This window comes from Scophthalmus maximus, chromosome 11, assembly GCF_022379125.1.
Source record: "Scophthalmus maximus strain ysfricsl-2021 chromosome 11, ASM2237912v1, whole genome shotgun sequence".
Classification (NCBI taxonomy): Eukaryota; Metazoa; Chordata; class Actinopteri; order Pleuronectiformes; family Scophthalmidae; genus Scophthalmus; species Scophthalmus maximus.
This window is the reverse complement of record NC_061525.1, coordinates 17,532,972-17,552,052: the sequence shown is the minus strand read 5'-3', so window position 1 is coordinate 17,552,052 and position 19,081 is coordinate 17,532,972. Positions and strand designations below refer to the sequence as shown.

The 19,081-nt window shown below is 43.4% G+C and overlaps 1 protein-coding gene across 3 annotated transcripts in view; it reads right to left on the bottom strand.

Moving 5' to 3' along the window:
- Positions 1-4,718: 4,718 nt before the first annotated feature.
- Positions 4,719-19,081, bottom strand: part of pid1 (phosphotyrosine interaction domain containing 1) — a 36,545-nt gene continuing 22,182 nt past the window's right edge. For 2 of the 3 annotated variants that reach the window (XM_035623141.2, XM_035623142.2), the window contains exon 3: positions 13,199-15,814. In XM_035623141.2, the coding sequence (XP_035479034.1) occupies positions 15,314-15,814 (501 nt within the window). In that variant the 3' untranslated portion in view covers positions 13,199-15,313. Of the gene's footprint in view, positions 4,759-13,198; positions 15,815-19,081 lie in introns of those variants that run through there. The other variant, XR_007031702.1, reaches the window with a different exon arrangement.

Here is a 19,081-nt window from a genome sequence, read left to right as displayed (position 1 = left end):
GGTCTTACATCCTAAGATTCTACTCCATTTAGTGACGAAGATCTCGCCATGAATTAATTATTAATCAAGATTATCAGAAAAAAATTTAATACAATTTTAAACATCACCGGTTAACTTGAAAAACATAAACATAAATGACTGAGTATTTTGGGGGGGTAGAATGACAGGTTCAGCATATTACGATGTATGATTATTAGACATAATCAAAGAGTTTATAGGATACAACTTGACCTATAAGTGGAACCATAATCATTGCAGGTACCGATTCAGGGCTTATGACAGTAATGATAATAATCTTCTCCACTTTCTTCCAGAGTTCATGCAAAGCTCTTTTATACCTGAAGGAAATGTCGCCTTAAATGACTTAGTCACATCAGGCTTTTCTCTGCACAATCTCACCACGCAGTCGGGAGCTTTCACCGGATCCTCGCTGGCAGCACGAGTTCCCAGACTTTTCTTATGCACGGGGAGTTTGACAAAATGCAGGAGGACTGGGAAACCCGGGGCTGTAAACCCAGACACAGTAATCAGTTGTGATTTTGGTGGTAGTGAGCGTCAACAGGAGAAGGGGGGTTGGTGATGGAGGGGAGGCGAGGGTGACGGAGCAATCTCGTCAAGAGATGAGTAATCTGCCCTAAAGGATTTTTTGGGGGATTTCATTAACCCTTCAGCTGAGGTCTCCCCCTCCTCCTGGCTTGCCTTCGCTCTCCTCCTGCTGTGCACCAGCCTCTCTCTCTAACCATGTGGATGACTGGCCTGTCAGAAGGCTAACTGCGCCACTCAGCTGGAAAATGAATGGCATTTCATGTGGTGTGTTCGCTGTAGTCAGTGCGACACACTGGCTCCTCAGCATTCACTGTCTGCAGCTTTCTTCACGGAAAGAATGGGGCAGACAGTGAACAAAAAGATGTATAGATCGATAGATAGATAGATGTGATTTTAGAGGCAGCGCTGTTACATACACGTCAATGTAAAGGCCATGAATAACGTAAATTCCCCAGTGGTGAAACAAACTGATGCAAAGATGATGATCTTCGGCTTGAGCACAAACGCAATACGTAATTGTGCGTAGCCCACGGGCTTAAGCTGCTACACAGATCGTTGTAGACGACGAGAGGAAGATGGAAAGAGACCGGTGAGTTCAGCCAGAGGTTGAGCTCAACAGAAGCACACAAAGAGCCCAGTGCCTTTGCATCCATTGAGTTTACTGGTTATGCACTGTACAATGTACTGGTTGTTCGGGGCGACTAAACACTGACGACACTAATGTATCAATCAGCGATAAACCTGCACATATGATGCTCTGTGCTCTATGTCGGAACTCTGTCTTTTATTCAAGGGCATTACAGGGGCGTTCCACGTGTTGCTCTTGTATTGAGAAAAATCTAATTATTGAATCAGTACATCAGACTAACGTCAACAAGATAAGATAAGATACTGTACATGCAGCCTATCAATCTGTTTTTATTATAAGCCAGAGGCAGTGCATGATTCCTCTGGTCTGTCACAGAGGATGAGTGAGCGACCCGTGACACCAAGTTGCTGAAGGCCGGAGGCAAATCAGGCACTTTGGAGTCTGATGTTCTCCAGACAGAAGAAACTGCTCAAATATATGCATTTTGAATTTGTTCAAGAGATGGATAGAAACACACGGAGTCATTTTCAGGAGCCCATGTTTTTTCTCTGCAGACGTGCCCTCTCATTGCATCAGCTCTTCCATTTCTTACGCTTATCACGACCTCATGGGGCATAAAATATAAGCCTGGCTTCAGGTGCTGTAGCTTAGGTGTAACGTCTTTGCTCCCCCCCCCCCAATAAAAAAAAAGCAAAACGCTTTCTAAAGCATTAGAAACTAAAAGTGGGACGGTTTTCTTTCCCACAGACTCTGAGAGCATTCGAGGGCAGTAAAGTGCCCGAGGACACGGAATAAGACGAACTATCGTGATTTGGTGTTTTATTAACAAGTGTAAAATGATGATTTCGTCCATAGACACCTACCATTTACTTAATGTTGCATACCGCTTTACCATTAGGCAAATGCTCTACTTTTAAAATGTATCTTTTCATTTTATTGTTTAATTTCATTTGGATGAAATACAATAGATCACTGGTCTTTTTTTATCAACGTGGTCAGATGTATCTTCACATGCTACTGAGAAGCTACGGAACACTCACCAGTAAGGTCACGTGATGACATGGTGTGCGAGGACGAGTCCATTAAAAAATACTGCATATACACATTTATATTTCTAGATAATTCTGAATTTAATAGAAACCCTATGATGGCTTTTCAAGGCTTGTGCTTCGTCCTTCACGAGACCATAGTTTTTGTTTTGCTTGACTTTCTACTTTGACTCAGTGACAGGGTCAACGGAGGGAAAGATGAGTAAAGCCCAGAAAACATGACGCGTCATTAAAAATACATTTGCAATTCAACTAGACAGCAGCCTGCCCTTTTTGTAACATATCAAAAGCACTGCCTCCTGACTCGAGGTGTCAACATCTTCATGTGGGTTTTTTTCCCCCCTCTTTTTTCTCCAAATGATATACGGGCGTGACCGTGAGCGGCACGGCCTTCTTTTGGTTCAGTGTGGTTTCAGACAGTCATCACTGAAAGTAATAGCTTACCGAGAGAGTTGCAGCACAAGATGTGTGCAGGCATTCGGGGTAATGAAACAGATCAGACCCCCTCTCTCTGCAGACGGCATTACATCATTTCAAGTCACCACGTGAACTCCCATCAGTCACACGGCGTGAATCAGGCAAGGGATGAAAAGCTGCCAGTGAAGATCGGAGATGTCGTAAAAATAGCTATTTTTTTCCAACGTATGCATAAATTGTTAGTATATCCATCCATGCTGCACAGTATTCTAGAGCTGCAACAGTTCATCGATTAATCGATTAGTAATCAACTACTAAATTAATGGGCAACTATTTTGATAATCGATTAATTGATTCAAGCAGTGTTTATGAGGAAAAGAAAGTCTAAATTCTCTGATTTCAGCTCTTTAAATGTGAATATTTTCTGGTTTCGTTGCTCCTCTGTGACAGTAAACTAAATATCTTTGGTGTGTGGACAAAACAAAACATCATCTTGGGTTTTGAGAAACACAATCAACATTGTTCACCATTTTATGAGGTTGGATGGACCAAACAGCTAATCGATTAATCAAGAAAATAACCGACAGATCAATCGCTAATGAAGATAATCGTTAGTTGCAGCCTTACAGTATTTTAAAACCCTCCAAAAAAATCCTTTCAATGATATACATTTCAATGGATATTTGTATTTTAATGCACCAGAATAAACCGAAACTCCAGTAGTGGCACATGTAAACCATGTGAAGTCGAGATTTAAAAGTGAATCTCTGGAAACAGATCAATTCTCTGTGTGTTGAATCACTCTGACACATCACCCGGTCATGTGGACATGCTGTTTTTTTAATAAAGTCGTCTTTGCCCGGCTTGCAGTCATCTAGTCCCCCCCCCCCCCCCGTCTGCCCAGGACACGGACATCACAGCGTTCCTCAGCCCCACGCAGTCAAACAGATGTCCCGCCCCCTTTTCCCTTCGCCAGTGTTGCCACCGCTTGAACGCAGGCCAAGTGCCCGTCTTGGCCTCTGAACTCCCTGGCCCTTGTGCGTTTGCTCCCGCGAGGCCTCTAATGAAACGGAGGGCAGGCAAGGAAATGTCACAGCACCGATAGGGGAATTGTGATGCAAAGGTCAGGAGAAGGGGGGAGGGAGGCAACCAATCCAATATTATTAAATACGGACAGTGAGACTGAGGAGTGGAGCTCGGCTGTCAAACACAGTAAAACTATCACACAGATGTTCTAGTTAAAGGTTATTTGATTATATTTGATTGTATTTCTGTTTTTATACTGTACACACACCAAAAAATAAACAGGTGACATACATCTGAAAAGACAAATCAAGTAATTGTTGTTTACAGTAATGATTGCTCATTTAAAAAGGTTGTCGGCATTTCATTTGGTTTGCACTGATCACCAAATTTTTTATGGTATCATATTTATCTTTTGAGGTTTTGAGACGGACACTTCTGAATTAACTTCCCTTGAAGATGCTGACACCTTTCTCTACCACCGGCGGTGAAGAAGGCTTTCCCCATTTGATGGGAGATTTGTCTTTGCCTGTGTAACCTAAATTATCTGCAAAGACATTTTATTATTCATGAGGGGGGAAAAAAAGTCCATTTCGGTTCAAGTGCCTCCTCTATATTTTCCCCTATAATATATGCTCCCCTGAAGCGGTCTCCTCGCCTTATTTATTCATGTGTTGATCGAGCTGTGACACCTGCGGACGGGTCCAAGGACAAAGTCTCTTTAAATAGTCATATGTTGGGTCAAGAGGACCGACTGCAACTCCGCAAGGACTCCAGCAATTTTAGGGCAACAGTCTATCAGTGCAATCTGGTCGTGCATGCCGGAGGTGTGAGAAGTGTGAAATTTGAAGATACATGTGTCAGGAGCTAAACACGGACTGTCGTCACGCTGTCCTGACCTAGTTGGAGGTATTTGTTGGTTATTTTCCTCGAAGAGCATTTTGCTGTAAACCACCATCTTGTTTCAGAGTGAACGCAGCAGCACAGAGCTTCGGTCTAGGACACATGCATGTGGGGATTCTTTTCCACATCCTGGGATTTTTATGTATTTTCACTATTGTATATGTTATTTAAGATCATTTATCATTCCAGTCACACACACACACACACACACACACACACACACACACACACCTCTGAAAGCTCATCCCTCAGACCCAGCCTGCAGCCCTGCCTCCCCAAGAACAGAGCCATGGTGGGAAGTGACATTTTGACAACCCAGAGGAGGACGATCCAGGAACTACTTAGACGTATGCAAGCAGAGACCTGCGCACGCACACAGGCGCAACTGTTTCCCTACACATAAGGATAAAGACAACTGACAGGGTGTCTGGTTACAGAGCAGCAGAATGTCCTTTCTGGTGACAGTGTGTGGAAACAGTCTTACAAGCTCTGTCGACCTCTTTAGTGACTTTTAAACTCCTTTTTAAAACTCCTTCTTTAAGACTCACATTTTAAAAACATTCTGAGTTACTTTCGTCTGTGGCACAGTGGTATTGTGACTTTGGCAACCCTAAAAACCTATACACACATCGATGGCAGAGAATATTTGGAATCTCACCGGTCGAGGGCAAACACAGAGTCGATGGGCTTTGGGATGAGCTGCGACCCCTGTGGTTGATTCGGCGATCCAGGAATCCTCGGCTGGAGGCTGATATTGTTCAAATATGAAAAGGCTGATCAAAGAAATATGGACTTGTTCATCTGGACATGCTGATGGATAAGAAAAGGCGCTGAAATCGATCGGCCACATGGTTGGAAGGAGTAAATCTGATGGATGCTGTCAGTGACATGTTTGAAAACATAAAAATTGTTATTACTGTACAGGGCCTCAATTTGTGAAAACACACCCCATGCAATTGTAAGGCTCCTTCAGGGAAACTACACACTGAGCTCATGAAAAACAAAAATCAATACCATTGAACAGTAACAAATTAATGAAATCAATCAGTGTCATCACAATACTGTGTTTGGCCCGTTAAGTAAATGAGCTCTTATGTGGGTAAAATGGCACAAAATCGTATAATTAAACAACGTCACAATGATCTATGATATGAGGTGTAGTTACTATACAGCTTGCATCAGCTACAGGGAGGTACGTCATTATATATGCAGAGTTGAAAGGTATTATACGAAATAGATTTTTCAGTTCAACAATTTCCTTTTAGACCTACGCTGCTAATTTGTCTAAATATTTATGTATAAATAATGGATGTCTTATTTCAAGGATCAGGCATTTGATTTGATCAATAATACGGTAAGGTAATGGTCGTCCAAGCTGGTGAAGTTTCTGTCACTGGCTGGTGGTCTTGATGAGGTTTAAACACAAAGATTTATATGTATCGTTTAGATATACTGTATTCATATATATATATATATATATATATATATATATATATATATATATATTATCGTAACTTTCACCTCATTCTAGTTTTTATTATTTCCAGGGCTTGTCAGGCTTACATTTCTGCCAGTTTAAATTTTATCTTTTTATTCCTATCTTCTTTTATGACTGTGCTTTGTGTATGTTTGTTATTTTGATGTTTTCTTACTTGCAAAGACTTTTCTCTCCCAACCAGTCTCTCTAACTCTTTGTCCCTTTATTTTGAGAAGTGCTATGTGAATAAAGGTGAACTTCTCCGGCTGTATTACAGGAGGAGCACGGATGGTTTGAATGGAACTAAATCCGGAGTGAAGGATTTCCTCAGCATCGCCTCATCAGCATGCAGCCGGCCCTCTCCATCGCTGTCCCTCCGTCTAAACCTGCTTATGTTGTGGAAACTCGGGGCCAAGTATTTTATTTACTGAAAGTGGGGTCTGTTGTTTCTGGTGAGGGAGAATCCCTGGACGCTGACTTGTGTGAGTGCACCAAAGCTGCTGCTAGCGCGAGCTGCATTTTTTCTGAGCCGACGAGGATTGAGCCTCATTTCACCTCAGCGTGTTTTCCGAGGCTTTTTGAAGTCTGCGGCTCTTCAGTTTGTCCGAATTCAGCAACTCTCTGTGAGGCGATGCTGCGCTTTGTACCACTGACACTGTGAATGTGCGGAGCTTTTACGTAAGATTGCCCATAAGGAAAGAACTCCCGCCACCTGAGGACAGGATGCAGGAAGTGCTGAACGAAAAATTTTTCCGGCTGCAGACTTTAACAGACACCGGACGATATCATTTCTTTAACATTACAGATGACTATCATGCCGATAGTCAAACCAAAGAAAATAAAAAAAATGACACACAAGCATCTAATGCTTGTGCTTTAGAGAATGAAAAACTCCCATTGCCCTCCCTATTTTTATTGATTTCCTCTTAGCATGTGACAGAAACATGACTGGTGCAGGCCTCCCATGTCGGCAGAGCACCAGCTGTATTTCAACATTATTTACTCTTGATACTGACTGTACATGTTATTGTTGATACACTGTAGGCTCATCTCAAAACTTTTACACAACTCGTAACCCTGGGACTGAAATATGTAGAGCGAGACTATAAGAATAAATAACAGCTCAACCCATCCATCGAAGCCAAAAGATGAATTATTGGCAACATCCAGAGGTGTTGCTGCTAAGGTCTCGTACGCGGCAAATTACATGCTTTATATATTATGCGGCTCCTATGCTGCTGTGGCTTACAGCAAAACGTCCATAGGTTCATTTCAAGTGGAAGCTCAAAGCTCAAAGCTTCTTCCCTCTGCTGTAAACGATACCAAAAACGTACAGACTCAGTGCTGCCAGTGCGCTGTAACTCAGTGTCAGGTTTCACATACTCAACCAAACATGTTTCATGAACCGTCTTGAGTGCAATCACGGTTGACGCCTGAGATCTGACTGCACGGTCCCCTGAGAACGACGGGATGCGAGCGTCCCGACGGTTGTCGGTTGCAGCGCAGAGTCCGGGGTCCCCTCCCTCGTCTCAAATGACTGACCCGTGACCTCTCCATTCCCCCGCGAAGCAAAGCGAAGGGACGGGCTGGTTATGCTCCGTAAAGCCTGCAGACAAGACGACGGGTAACATTATCACACCTGACACCGCCTGGCCGCTCAGCCGCATGTTTTCTGACAGCGGACATCCTGTACCTGAACACGGAGGAGTCGGCGCGCACGTTCCTGTACCCCGGGTTCACTCTGGACCAGATGGCTGAAAGGTGAAGGGCTGCGAGGCTGATATTCAGGTGTTGTCAAAGAAAACAAAAGGAAAACTGGAATCTTGCTCTCTGTCAATGAAGCAGCCGGGAGTCAAAAACGGTCGCACAAAAAAATCCAACCGCACTGCGCGAGAAGGAGTCGCACAGAGCCTGCGTCAGCGTCACTCACCACGATCAACAGTGAGCATCGGTGGCAACTTGTCACCTTGTCACGCTCGGACTCCTGAGCCACTGTCCTAATTGAAGGTGACACCATGGATTGCGTGGCTCAGGCAATTGGGATGCAGTGGCGCTGTACCTCACAATCCCGAACCCTATTGATGGCCGGGGAATATTTGGAATCTTACCGATCGAGGGCAAATACAGAGTGGATGGCCTTTGGGATGAGCTGCGACCCCTGTGGTCGATTCGTCGATCCAGGAATCCTCGGCTGGAGGCTGATATTGTTCAATGTTGACACCTGAAAACATTTCTGTCATATATTTTCTGGATATAAATGTATAATCCAGTGTCTCAAGCAAGAAGAAATGTCAGCTGATAAGAAAGTCAGCTGACCAGAAAGCCAGTAATTTGTGAACCCCCCCCCCCCTATTTTTTTCTGGTCTCATTATGAAAATCTCGCATTTGTTCAGTTTTGTTTCAGAATTCTTGAAATCCAAACGTAAGTGACTATATAAGTGACGATATAAAACGACCTGGATTATATTGATTTTAGAATAACTTCTCAAGGGGACATTCACTACCAACATGCAAGTTAACTCAAAAACAATGTGATTAAGATATTCCAAATGAAGACAAATTCAGCTACTGCTATACTCTATAGGAGATTCTCTGTTTCTGCTTGACTGATCGTCAAATAATAAGCTCTGTTCTCTCTCTCTCTCTCTCTCATATTCCTGCTCTTGAAAGTCATACAGCACATGGGAAACACATAAAAACAACAAGATCTCATTGTCAATATGGCCAGCTTCGCAAAGCAGGAGTGTCACACAGTGCTTGATATCGACTGTAAGCTTAAATACTACAGATCCTGAAAACAAACATAAAATCATCACGTATTAAGGTCAAGAAAACGTTTTCACACACCAACACACACACACAGAGACGGTCAGATGAACTGATAACACGCTGCTGTGAAATCGGTCCTGTCTTCACAGAGGTTTTGAAGATGAGCTATAAGCTCCAGCTCCCTCCTCCCCTGCAACCTGCAGACGTTCTGCGCCTCAGCATCAAACCATCCGAGCCGCACAGGTAGGAGGTAGGTCTGTACTTCAGAGGGCAGAGCTGAATATCGTGGCATAAAATAAGATACAGGCTCTTTCTTCCATAAAGGGAGCCACAAAGGCCTGCTTCACCGCTTAGACGCAAATCCATCACTCCCCCTTTTAACTTGACAATGTGGCAAAACATTTTATTGTCACATCGGGATTGTACGCTGAATTCTGGGTTTAAAAATAGGCTGGTGTGAGGTATGCTGAGCTGCCACCGTGATACGCCTTCAGTGCTCAGTGATCTCATCTTTGTGGCTCCGCCGCGTGGGGAGGGGAAGCAAACGTGCGTGCGTACATTTGAAATATCCCCTTGTCCACCTCTTAATTCAGAGGAAGCTATTCGAGGGATGCTATTCAAACAGGCCTCATTTATCTCACCTCTGTGATTCCAAAAATAAATATTTGCCAATGTCATTTTTTAAAATTGCCCAGTCAGAGTAATCACAAAGACGTCAGATTGTAACTAGAGATACATGTTTAGGATTATTTCTAATTTCCAAGTTTGTCTAAAGGCCCGGTTGTCAACTTTGATTTTAGAATAATTCTTCTTCTTTCTCATTCTCTTCTTCAAACAGTGTGCCAGCCTGTCTCTGTGTTTTCTCAATGCAGAGCTGTGATGACACCAAGTGGACAAAGTGGGTAGCATCAGAATGCACTGCTGTACCGTCTCTGTGGACTTTTGGACAATTGTGATCTCAGTCACGGCTGATGAAACACTTTGGGTCAGTTGTTTATTTTCTGAGCCGTTCTTCTGGGGCTGCAGGATGTGAGAGAGCAGGATTACCAAACTCTTCCCCTCCACATCTGGGTGCAAGATGCCCAACCATACGAGCCGTGTCTTCAGTCCCGTCAACATTTTCTTTTTCTTCTCCACATGCATTCCTTTCCAATGTTCTTCTGCGAGTCTCTGCGTACACTCGTACTGTACGGCAGTGAACTGTCCAAGTCTGTTGTCTTCTACACGCAGAATGAAGTGACGAGGCAAACAAAGACAATCTGCAGCCAGCACAAGGGGGCGGTTTGAACTGCTGCAAATAAAATTGCTTCTCAGGCCTCTAACAATGACTTCTTTATCAGAGAACTTCAACTCTAATGCGAAGATACAGTTTATAGCCTAATTGATAGAGATGTTGATTTTCACTCATTTATTTTCACAGAAATCTATTTAGACTCTTCTTTCCGTGATGTCACTGGTATTGGGCAGTGATTGAACAACATGAAAATGGACTTTAAAGACAGAGCCCCTGACATTCTTCCAGGATCTGTTTGATTTTGTTGTTTTTATCCCTCGTTCCCGACAAACCAGCTCCTCCTGGATCACGGTCCAGACGTTTCCTGCCAGGGCCCCAGAAGCTCCTCTGAATGGGACCGTATTACAGTGGCGATGTGCACTGAATCCTCGGGGCTTATGTGAACAGAAAAGATGAGAGAGGCTGTAGTCTTAGGTTGAGATCGGACGGACGCGGAGCGCCCGGCCCCCGGCATCATTCCAGTCCACATTTCATTACGACAGGAATCTTAAATCATGCAAAGGCTTCAGGGACCAGGCCAACAGAAGGATGAGAGGGGATCTGGACATGATCACAGGAAATGCTTTGCATGTCACAAAAAAAGGAAAAGAATCTAACTGAGGCTGTCCTCTTCATCATTCATCCTCAGCTCTGGAAGATACATTTGTCTCAGGACTTGTTCTCTTTCCATTATGGTAACACTATATTTCATGGAGCCATTATCATTTGCCAGTAGTTTTCCCAGAGGTCATCCTCCTGGAAAAACTAAGTCTTTTTTTCCTTAGTAATTACTGGGGAAATAGACTCACACACAAGTGTATAAAATAGACTCCAATATTTAATAACAATGGTTAGACTATATTATTTTCACTAATATTTCTTTTCTTTTTAAATTGGCAACATGGGAGTTCACATTTTCCAAGTACAATAACACTCAGTTCATTCCAGGAAATTATTGTGAAATTACTACAAAATGAGGGACCCATAAAACAAAGTGTTACGAATATATTTTCTCATTTTATTTATTTGTTTTTCTCAACATTAGGGTTTTATAATCTCTTAGCGGCAGGAAATGTTGACTGAAACATTATTCAAGTTCAGTTTAGGACGCACTTAGTGCTCACACCAGAGTAACTTTGCGACAGTGGATGTAATGCCTGAACCGAATTATCAGTGGTTATTCATATATCTATAGCAATCACTGCCAATTGAAAACGTATGCTTAATCTCTCCACAAGAGAACTTTTTTTTAATGTTTAAAACCTTTAAAGATTGTCTCACTGCTGAAATGTAAAGTTTGCGTTATCGGTCCAGCCAGGGGCAGAAAGAATGTGTACAGTTCCTGGTCCATTTCACACACATGTTACACACACACACACACACACACACACACACACACACACACATGTTTACAGTACTCCGCCACACTCTGCCCGGGGGCCCCTGCACGGGGAGCAGCGGCCGGGAGAAAGAGAGAGCAAGGCAGAGATAGTGAGCAAATACGAGGAGTCTGATCAGAAGCCAGTATTGGCACTGCTCCCCTCTCCAGCCGGACCTCATGCATGTGGGCCTTTGGCGGGCGGATAGACAGGCGGTCCCGGGACTTTGAGGAGGAAGATTGGCCAGCTGGACCGGTAACAGAGTGGTATTGTGAGCTGACTGACGCCTCAGTGACGCAGAGACGCAGGCTGCCCGGGTGGCCTCTTCCTGGGCCCCAGTGTGCCGATGCACTGCTGGAAGTGGGTCAGACAGACACAAGAACACAGTGGCGAGCAGTTGGAGAGCGAACGCTCAGCAGAGATCCGAGACAAAGAGGCAAGGGAACAGCAAAAGTTTGTGTACAGTGAGCTGGAAGACTTTGTTGACATTGTGTTATAAAACTCCCAGCGAAGAGACGATCGTCAGCATTGCGGTCAAATCATCTCATGTGATCCATGGTTCTTATGGGCATAACAGAAAAATGAAAGCCTTCCTTGAAATAGAGAAGAAAATGACACCTTCTCAATATGTGTATTTTTAGAAAATTCCCCGGAATGCACACATGTTCTGGTGCCCTTTATTTTTTAAACCTAGAGCCAACGATTTTGTAGCAAACCAGTCTGTGTCTCTGCCTGCCATATAGAAAATAATGATTATCATCGTGAAGATTTGGTCTGTTTATGACCGCGTGAAAAGGCCTCCTCTGAGAAAACAAGACAAAATGTAAGTTCAAAGCAAAAGCTGTGGCTCCTCATGCCAGAGGGAGGCAGTGTTCGCATTCAACGCACACCAACATTCTTCACAGCATCCATTTTGCCTCCAATTCTCGGCAGCACTTAAGCTGCAAAATGATCGCCAGCCATAGACGCAGAGAGCGGCCAGTTATCATGTTACTGACGTGGGCACTTTGAAGGGAAAAGGAGTTTGCCACACTCTGGCAGACAAGAGGCATGAGCACAACAACACAATCAAAATCAAAATCAAAAGATCTGAGGAAGTCAGAGGAATGAAAGAGAGAGAGTAAAAAAAAAAAAAAAACATCCTTAAGAGGATGGAAAAAGCTGTGGCTGTGTCACACGTTAACCTGAAACATGCTTGGGAATACCATGAAGTTGTCTTTGCGAGTGATCATGGCCACTCACGGGACGGGAGAGGGGCGGTTGTAGTAGAAGTGTTCAAATGCTCAAACCTGGGTCCCAATTCAGCATGAATGACACTTCAAGTATTTCAACCACACCTACGCCTGGCAATTATGACCCTATGGAAACGGAGAATGAATAGCTTTTGTGTTAAGATTGTAGCTTGAAGCCAGATACAACCGTTACTTTAACGCACACTGGAAATACCAAGGCAGAATTTTATACCTCTCAGGAAAATCCCATTCCAGTATGCGGGACCAAGTGAGCGTGGTTAAGCTTTACATCTGTCCTGGCACCTTGTCAGAGCATCATCTGGTTACGCGTTCTGTTTGTTCAGAAACTGAACATGCTTTGTATTCATCCGCCCACACGCACAGGCGCAGCAGGGAATCCAGCGAGTTAAAAATCGAGCCGAGTTAAAAGAATAAAAACTTCTTTCACCCCGGGATCCGTTGACAAGTGGGGGAGTGAGTGAAGGAGGAGACACGAGATGTGGATTTGGGAGACGAAACCGACCACACCAACACACGCTGCTCTTGGTAAATACTTTATATGCAATTGTTTCTTGATCTTTGCAAACACTGTATAGAAAACACTTATGTAACTTTTTTTTTTTAAACATTTAAAGCGCGTCAGAGCTTTCAGACAGACGTGACACAGTAATCTACAGCTTTATAAACACACACACACGCACACACACACACACACAGCCCTGTCCTTTGCATACACAACCCTCGCCACACACAATCCCTTCCAGGCACACACACACACACACAGACACACACACACATGCTCTCACAGCCACAGCTATCAGGCTCTCCACTTTATTATTCACAGTAGGCTTTATAACACTGTCTTCTGTATCGCATGATGTTTTTTTTTATTATTTAAAATAGCTATCAACATTTATACTGTAATATTTGGAAAGTGATACATTTGTATTTACATAAGCTTATTGAGCGAGATTCAAATACAATGTGTGTACATATGTATAGTCGTATGTAGGTGTGTTTATGAGAGTGTGTGCTGATCAGTGCCGACTGATCATTCAGTCACTGACCAAAGACCATTTTCATTGATAGCATCCAGTCTGTTCAATACAGTCCAATAAGAAAAGAAGAAAGTAGCATGGAGCTCTGGTGATTTTTTTTTTGTTTTGCTCCACCATGACGCCTCGGTCGCTCCAGCGAGGCAACGCAGGGCAACAAAGAGTAAACTGGTCACCAGCTCACTCAGTGAGAACATGAGATTATGAGAGACTGAACTGACTGGAGACGGTGTGAGGTTTCATCATACATTCAGCAGAAGCAAGGAGGTGCCACTCGTTTCCTTGGACGGCTGTGAATTAGGTTTCCTAACAACCTCAGTGACTGGCCCGGTCAAGACTCACACTCATATTTTCATTTCATACGAGATTAAAGTAAGAAAACGTGGCAAATGGTCACAGTACCATGTCTGATTTTAAAACGTCTCCTTGAGCATCAATAAAAATGGACGCTTCAGAGGCAATGAGAAGTCTTCCCTCCCCTCTGAACTCCCCCCCCCCTTACCTTTCATCTTTCACACACAGAGATGTAAACACTCACATGTACATTCATAAAGTACAGAAGTAAGCAATTACACCTACACATACAGAAACTACAAAAAAAGAAGATTGACACACACACACACACACACACACACACGGCCACACTGGGACCTGGTTGAGAGACCAAACTAATGTGAGAGGAAAGTGAGGCACATAATCTGACAGGCAAAATCCAGCCTGAATTTTGGTATACTTTAAACAGAAGCCATATGCGGATGATTACGGTGTCTGAGAGAGGCCCAGGCTTTCAGCCTTGAGAGAGCTTCTAAAATGTAAAATCATTTAGCACCTTTAACATACTTGGGATCTTTTACGTACCTATTAAACAGAGACGGAGAAGCTCTGGCTCCGTTGTCCACGTGAGTAACAGCCGTGCCAACGAATCATTTTGGGCTTGGACTATAAGGTACCATAGTGATGATATGAGCAGTGCTTAAAGGCTGAGCTATTCTTTCACGTACTCATCTACTATAACCAAGGCATTGCGACAGAGATCCACATAATAAGTCATTTAAGGAATTTATGTGCTCCAACAGTCTCATAAACTCTGGGTTGGGACCCGAAATAGGTCACAGGTCTATTGCTGCTGGGTCCCTACATGGCAAGAGTAGCATTGGGTTTTCATGAGTTGGGGTCAGAAGAACAGGGACTGAACCTGGTTTCTTAGATGAAAAAAGCTAAAGAACCACAAACAGTGTTGCTGCTGAGTGCAGACGTGACGGTGGTTGAAAATGGAACTGTTGAGTCAATCTCTTGAGGGAGTTTGCAGAAGTGCTGAAAAAGGCCCCTGTGGGTCTTTATTCAAAGTGGCAGCTATTCGCTATCACTGTATGTAGGTCTTTTGTAACTTCCTTTCCATCTGCCTTTCCTTTACAGTATTTCAAAGCTACTTCACTATTCTGGGTGTGTTGGTTCACAGGGTGAGTAAATTTAATTCCAAATTGATAACAGAAAGAGAGATAGTAGGAGAGAATTAGAAAAGCAGGTAATCAGTCCATCCTTCCAGTCACCCGTCTCTATGTTGAGACGGGTAGAGATCGGGAGCTTAGGTGAGTTTCAGTTCAACCGTCCTCTGGGGTTGAGTCTTCAGGGGTGGATGAGTCCTCCGCAAAGTCGTCCGATGAGCCACTCTTGTGGATGCGACCGTCACTGCGCATGCTATGGAAAGTCTTGCGGAAAGCCTCCATCATATTGTGAGCCAGCTTCTTGGCCTCCAGCTTACTCTCACACTCCACAGCATGGCAGTCGATCTGGAAGGACAGGTCGTCGTTGATCTCCCTGTAGATCCAGGCAAATATGTTGGGTCTGACACTATGGTCGGCCGTGCAGTAGGCGATCCTGGCCACCTGGTAGGTGTCCATGGTTACAGAGGCCTCGCTGTGGTCGTCCAGGTGGTGAAGGCGCACCTGGAAGGGTCGGATCTCCAACAGAGAATTACCTGCGGGGCACGTGCCCTGCTGATGGGCCAGGGCACGATGTTCCACCAGCCCCATCACTGCCGACTCTGTGCAGCCAGACAGGAACTGAGTTCCAGAGATAGTAACCTTGCCCAGGTAGGTCACCTGCAGGGAACGAGACACACACACACGGATACTGTTAGACTCAACTTTCCACAGTGTGATGTGTAACAGATGTAAATATGCCATAGGCTATATCACAATGCATAAGAACATTTTTCAACTGCATTTTTTCACTAGATGTACAGAGGCTGCAAAATGTTTCATTCAAAACAACATTCTGTCACAATGAGATTATTCTATTATTACAATTGTATATAAAGCATTTTTAAAAAAACATTTAAAGTGACAGAGAAACTAATAATAAAAGCAAAGTTAAAAAACAAAACAAAGATGAAGTGTTTTCATGTGACACTATAAAATAGATTAATAAAATTATATTAAAAGGTTCGTAGAAACATTAAATGGAACAAGAGTGGACCATTTTCCATCTAAAATCGCCACAGGTAATTTTCAATAATAAAAAAAGACTTCTACATTAAAAGTACTAGGAGCTAATCAATGTGGAGCAAATAAAAAACTATCTTTCACTGTGGACTAATTCATGAAATACTCAATGTACATCTTGAGGTTAATCAACCTCAAAAACTGTGGAGTGCTTTCATTTGCTGAAAGGACAAAGACGCTAACAGTGGTGCTGAAAAGCTTTGGTCATTTTCTGTGGTGACATGCAGAAGGCTGTGCCCTTGTGTTATTTCCCAAAGAGAACATTCGGGAGCAATATGAACCATAGAATACCATAGTAATGACACTGCATACCACGAGAGCTATAGTAGATGGAGAGGGATAAAAGGCGAGAGAGAAAGAGAGAAGGAGAGAGAGAGAGAGAGAGATTTAAAAAGTGGACAAAGCTGGACATTTCTGTGGGGATGTGGCCAATCCGAGATTGGTTCAGGAATAATGGCTGAATTGTGCGCTTTCTCTCCATGGTGTTCTTTATGGCTTTATAAAAATACACAGAGGAGGGGCCTGCCATGAGTCAAACTCTCAGTTTTCACTCCTGTGACTGTGTTAATACTGGGGCAGGGGAATACTCTCTGCGCTCTTTACAGTTCATTACCGCCGCCTTACATGTGGCACCTATTTGATACGCGGCTGCAGATAACACGAGTGGAATGATAAGTGTGGATACCAAGGGAGAGATTGGCATCGTACAACAGTCCGGAACATTTACAGAAGATGTGGCCTGCTGCATTCATTGGCCAGTGCATGTCTAAAAACCCGGCTGTGGTCTCGAAAACACTATATCCTTAAGAAATTTAAGTGAAAAATCTTTTTCAGTTCTTGCATTTTCTGGTGCTGAATGACTGCAGAAAAAGTTCTCCCAGTAGATCAACAGACATGAAAGTATAAAGCATGACTGACTGACTGACATAAAGCAGAAGCTTCGGTCTTGTTTTATTCATCACATGACCTGACTGCACCTATCAAGTCGACCTGCCCTCATTCTCTGCTATGATTTTGACTGAATGGGATCTTTCAGAGTAGTAAGCACGTAGAACAGCCAGCCAGTCATCAGCCTCCCGGTTAGACGAGCAATTAGTCTTTTGTAGGATAGGAGGAGCATTTACGACGAAGGTAGAGAAATGCATGCAGGCATCAGTATCTTTGGTAAGGATGCACTCACGTTGAGGAAAATGTAGGGCCTCGTCAAAATCTTTTATAAAATCCCACATGTTGTAATCCCAAGGCTGTGGAGCCAACAACAGTACTTTTCATTTATAAAAATGAGGAAATTAAAGTTTCGAGAAATGGAGTTGCAACAATATTATATATGTTACAATAACATATATGTGGCAATGAAATGTTCTTAAAAAGGATAATCTGTAACCGAAGGTGGTATTAAAAGATCAATGCTCTAGATTTTGTAAACTTGACAGAAATATAACAGAAACATAAAAGATTCCATGTGATAATCGGATTAATGTTTGCAAGCTGATTTTCCCGAAACTGATGTCGAAACAGCTATTAAAAGACTAATTTGCGGCGAACCTTATCCACATACACACAAACAATAGCATTGCACGACACGGATGGATTGGCCCCCTGAAAGTTTCCTGTAGGCAGTGATCCAGAGAACCAGGCGGTGAACGCAGCTGCCTCCTCATGCATGGTTTTCATTAGCGGTGACCACAGGGTGGGACACGGAGCCTCTGCACCAGATCCATCAATCAGCTGACTACCACCGGTCTGCAGGAGCAGCGCGGAGGCTGGGGCAGTTTGCTAGTCAACCACACTGACACCCTCTCTTTGCCAAAAGGCGGTCGGCCACTCAGCCGGCCAACACATCCAAAGACTTAGCCAAGATACATGAACCGCTCGGTGTGCTGTTTGTATGTCAAAAGGTAACATCATATTTTGATATTGAGTTACTGGTTTAAACTGAGATTGTTTCCACTGATTGCTTGCTTCCTCTGAATAAAGGGTGAATGCTTTGCCAGGTTGGATTTCCTTCCAGAAGCTGGGAGTACGCCAGTGTTTCTTCTATACATCTCTGCTCTACCGTCTCTTTTCTGCTGTCGTATTACAAATTGATGTTGTTCATGTGCCTGGATAAATAATACTGGCTTAAGTACGAGCTCTTCCCGGCCTCCATCTTTCCAAAAGCAAGATTTGATTTTGCCCTCACCAATCATTAGTGACTGGCATGTCTGCTACAGTTAGCTGGCTTTAATTAGCACAGGAAGGTAAACACCGGGAGAAAATAAGAACGAAATATGCATACAAAGGAAAAACACCACCTGGCAGTGGCTTAGGAGCAAAGTCCAAAAACAAAAAGATTTGTTCTTCCGCAAAGAACAGAACAGACTGGATGGTTGGAGCTATCTTTCTTTCCAAAAGGTTTGAACTGTTTTGAATTTCTTTCACCAGACATGCACGGATGAATTCAAATCAGATAAACTAGAATAATACAACAGGTTGTGTGTGTGTGTGTGTGTGTGTGTGTGTGTGTGTGTGAGGTGAGGTGAGCAGGTCAACAGACAGAGCAAACATTAGACTTTGTTTCCTTTAAGTCCAAACCAAACATGCAGTTGAAGAGGAAATTGTTTCATTGCTCGAGCAGAAAGATGGGGACAGAATCAGATAGAGAAAGAAAAAAAAGAAGAAGTTTGAAAGGCCATGTTCATAAAAGAACAAATACACCACTAACACGTTGGATGTGCAAGGCTTTTTTTGGGGGGGGGGGGTTGCAGTGCATGAATCACCTATTTCAACTGTACAGATATTTTTCCCTTCAGGCCTAAGACGACAACAGGGAGCCCATTTACACCTGGTATTAAAATGTGGTCTGTATGTGAATTTAGCATCTGT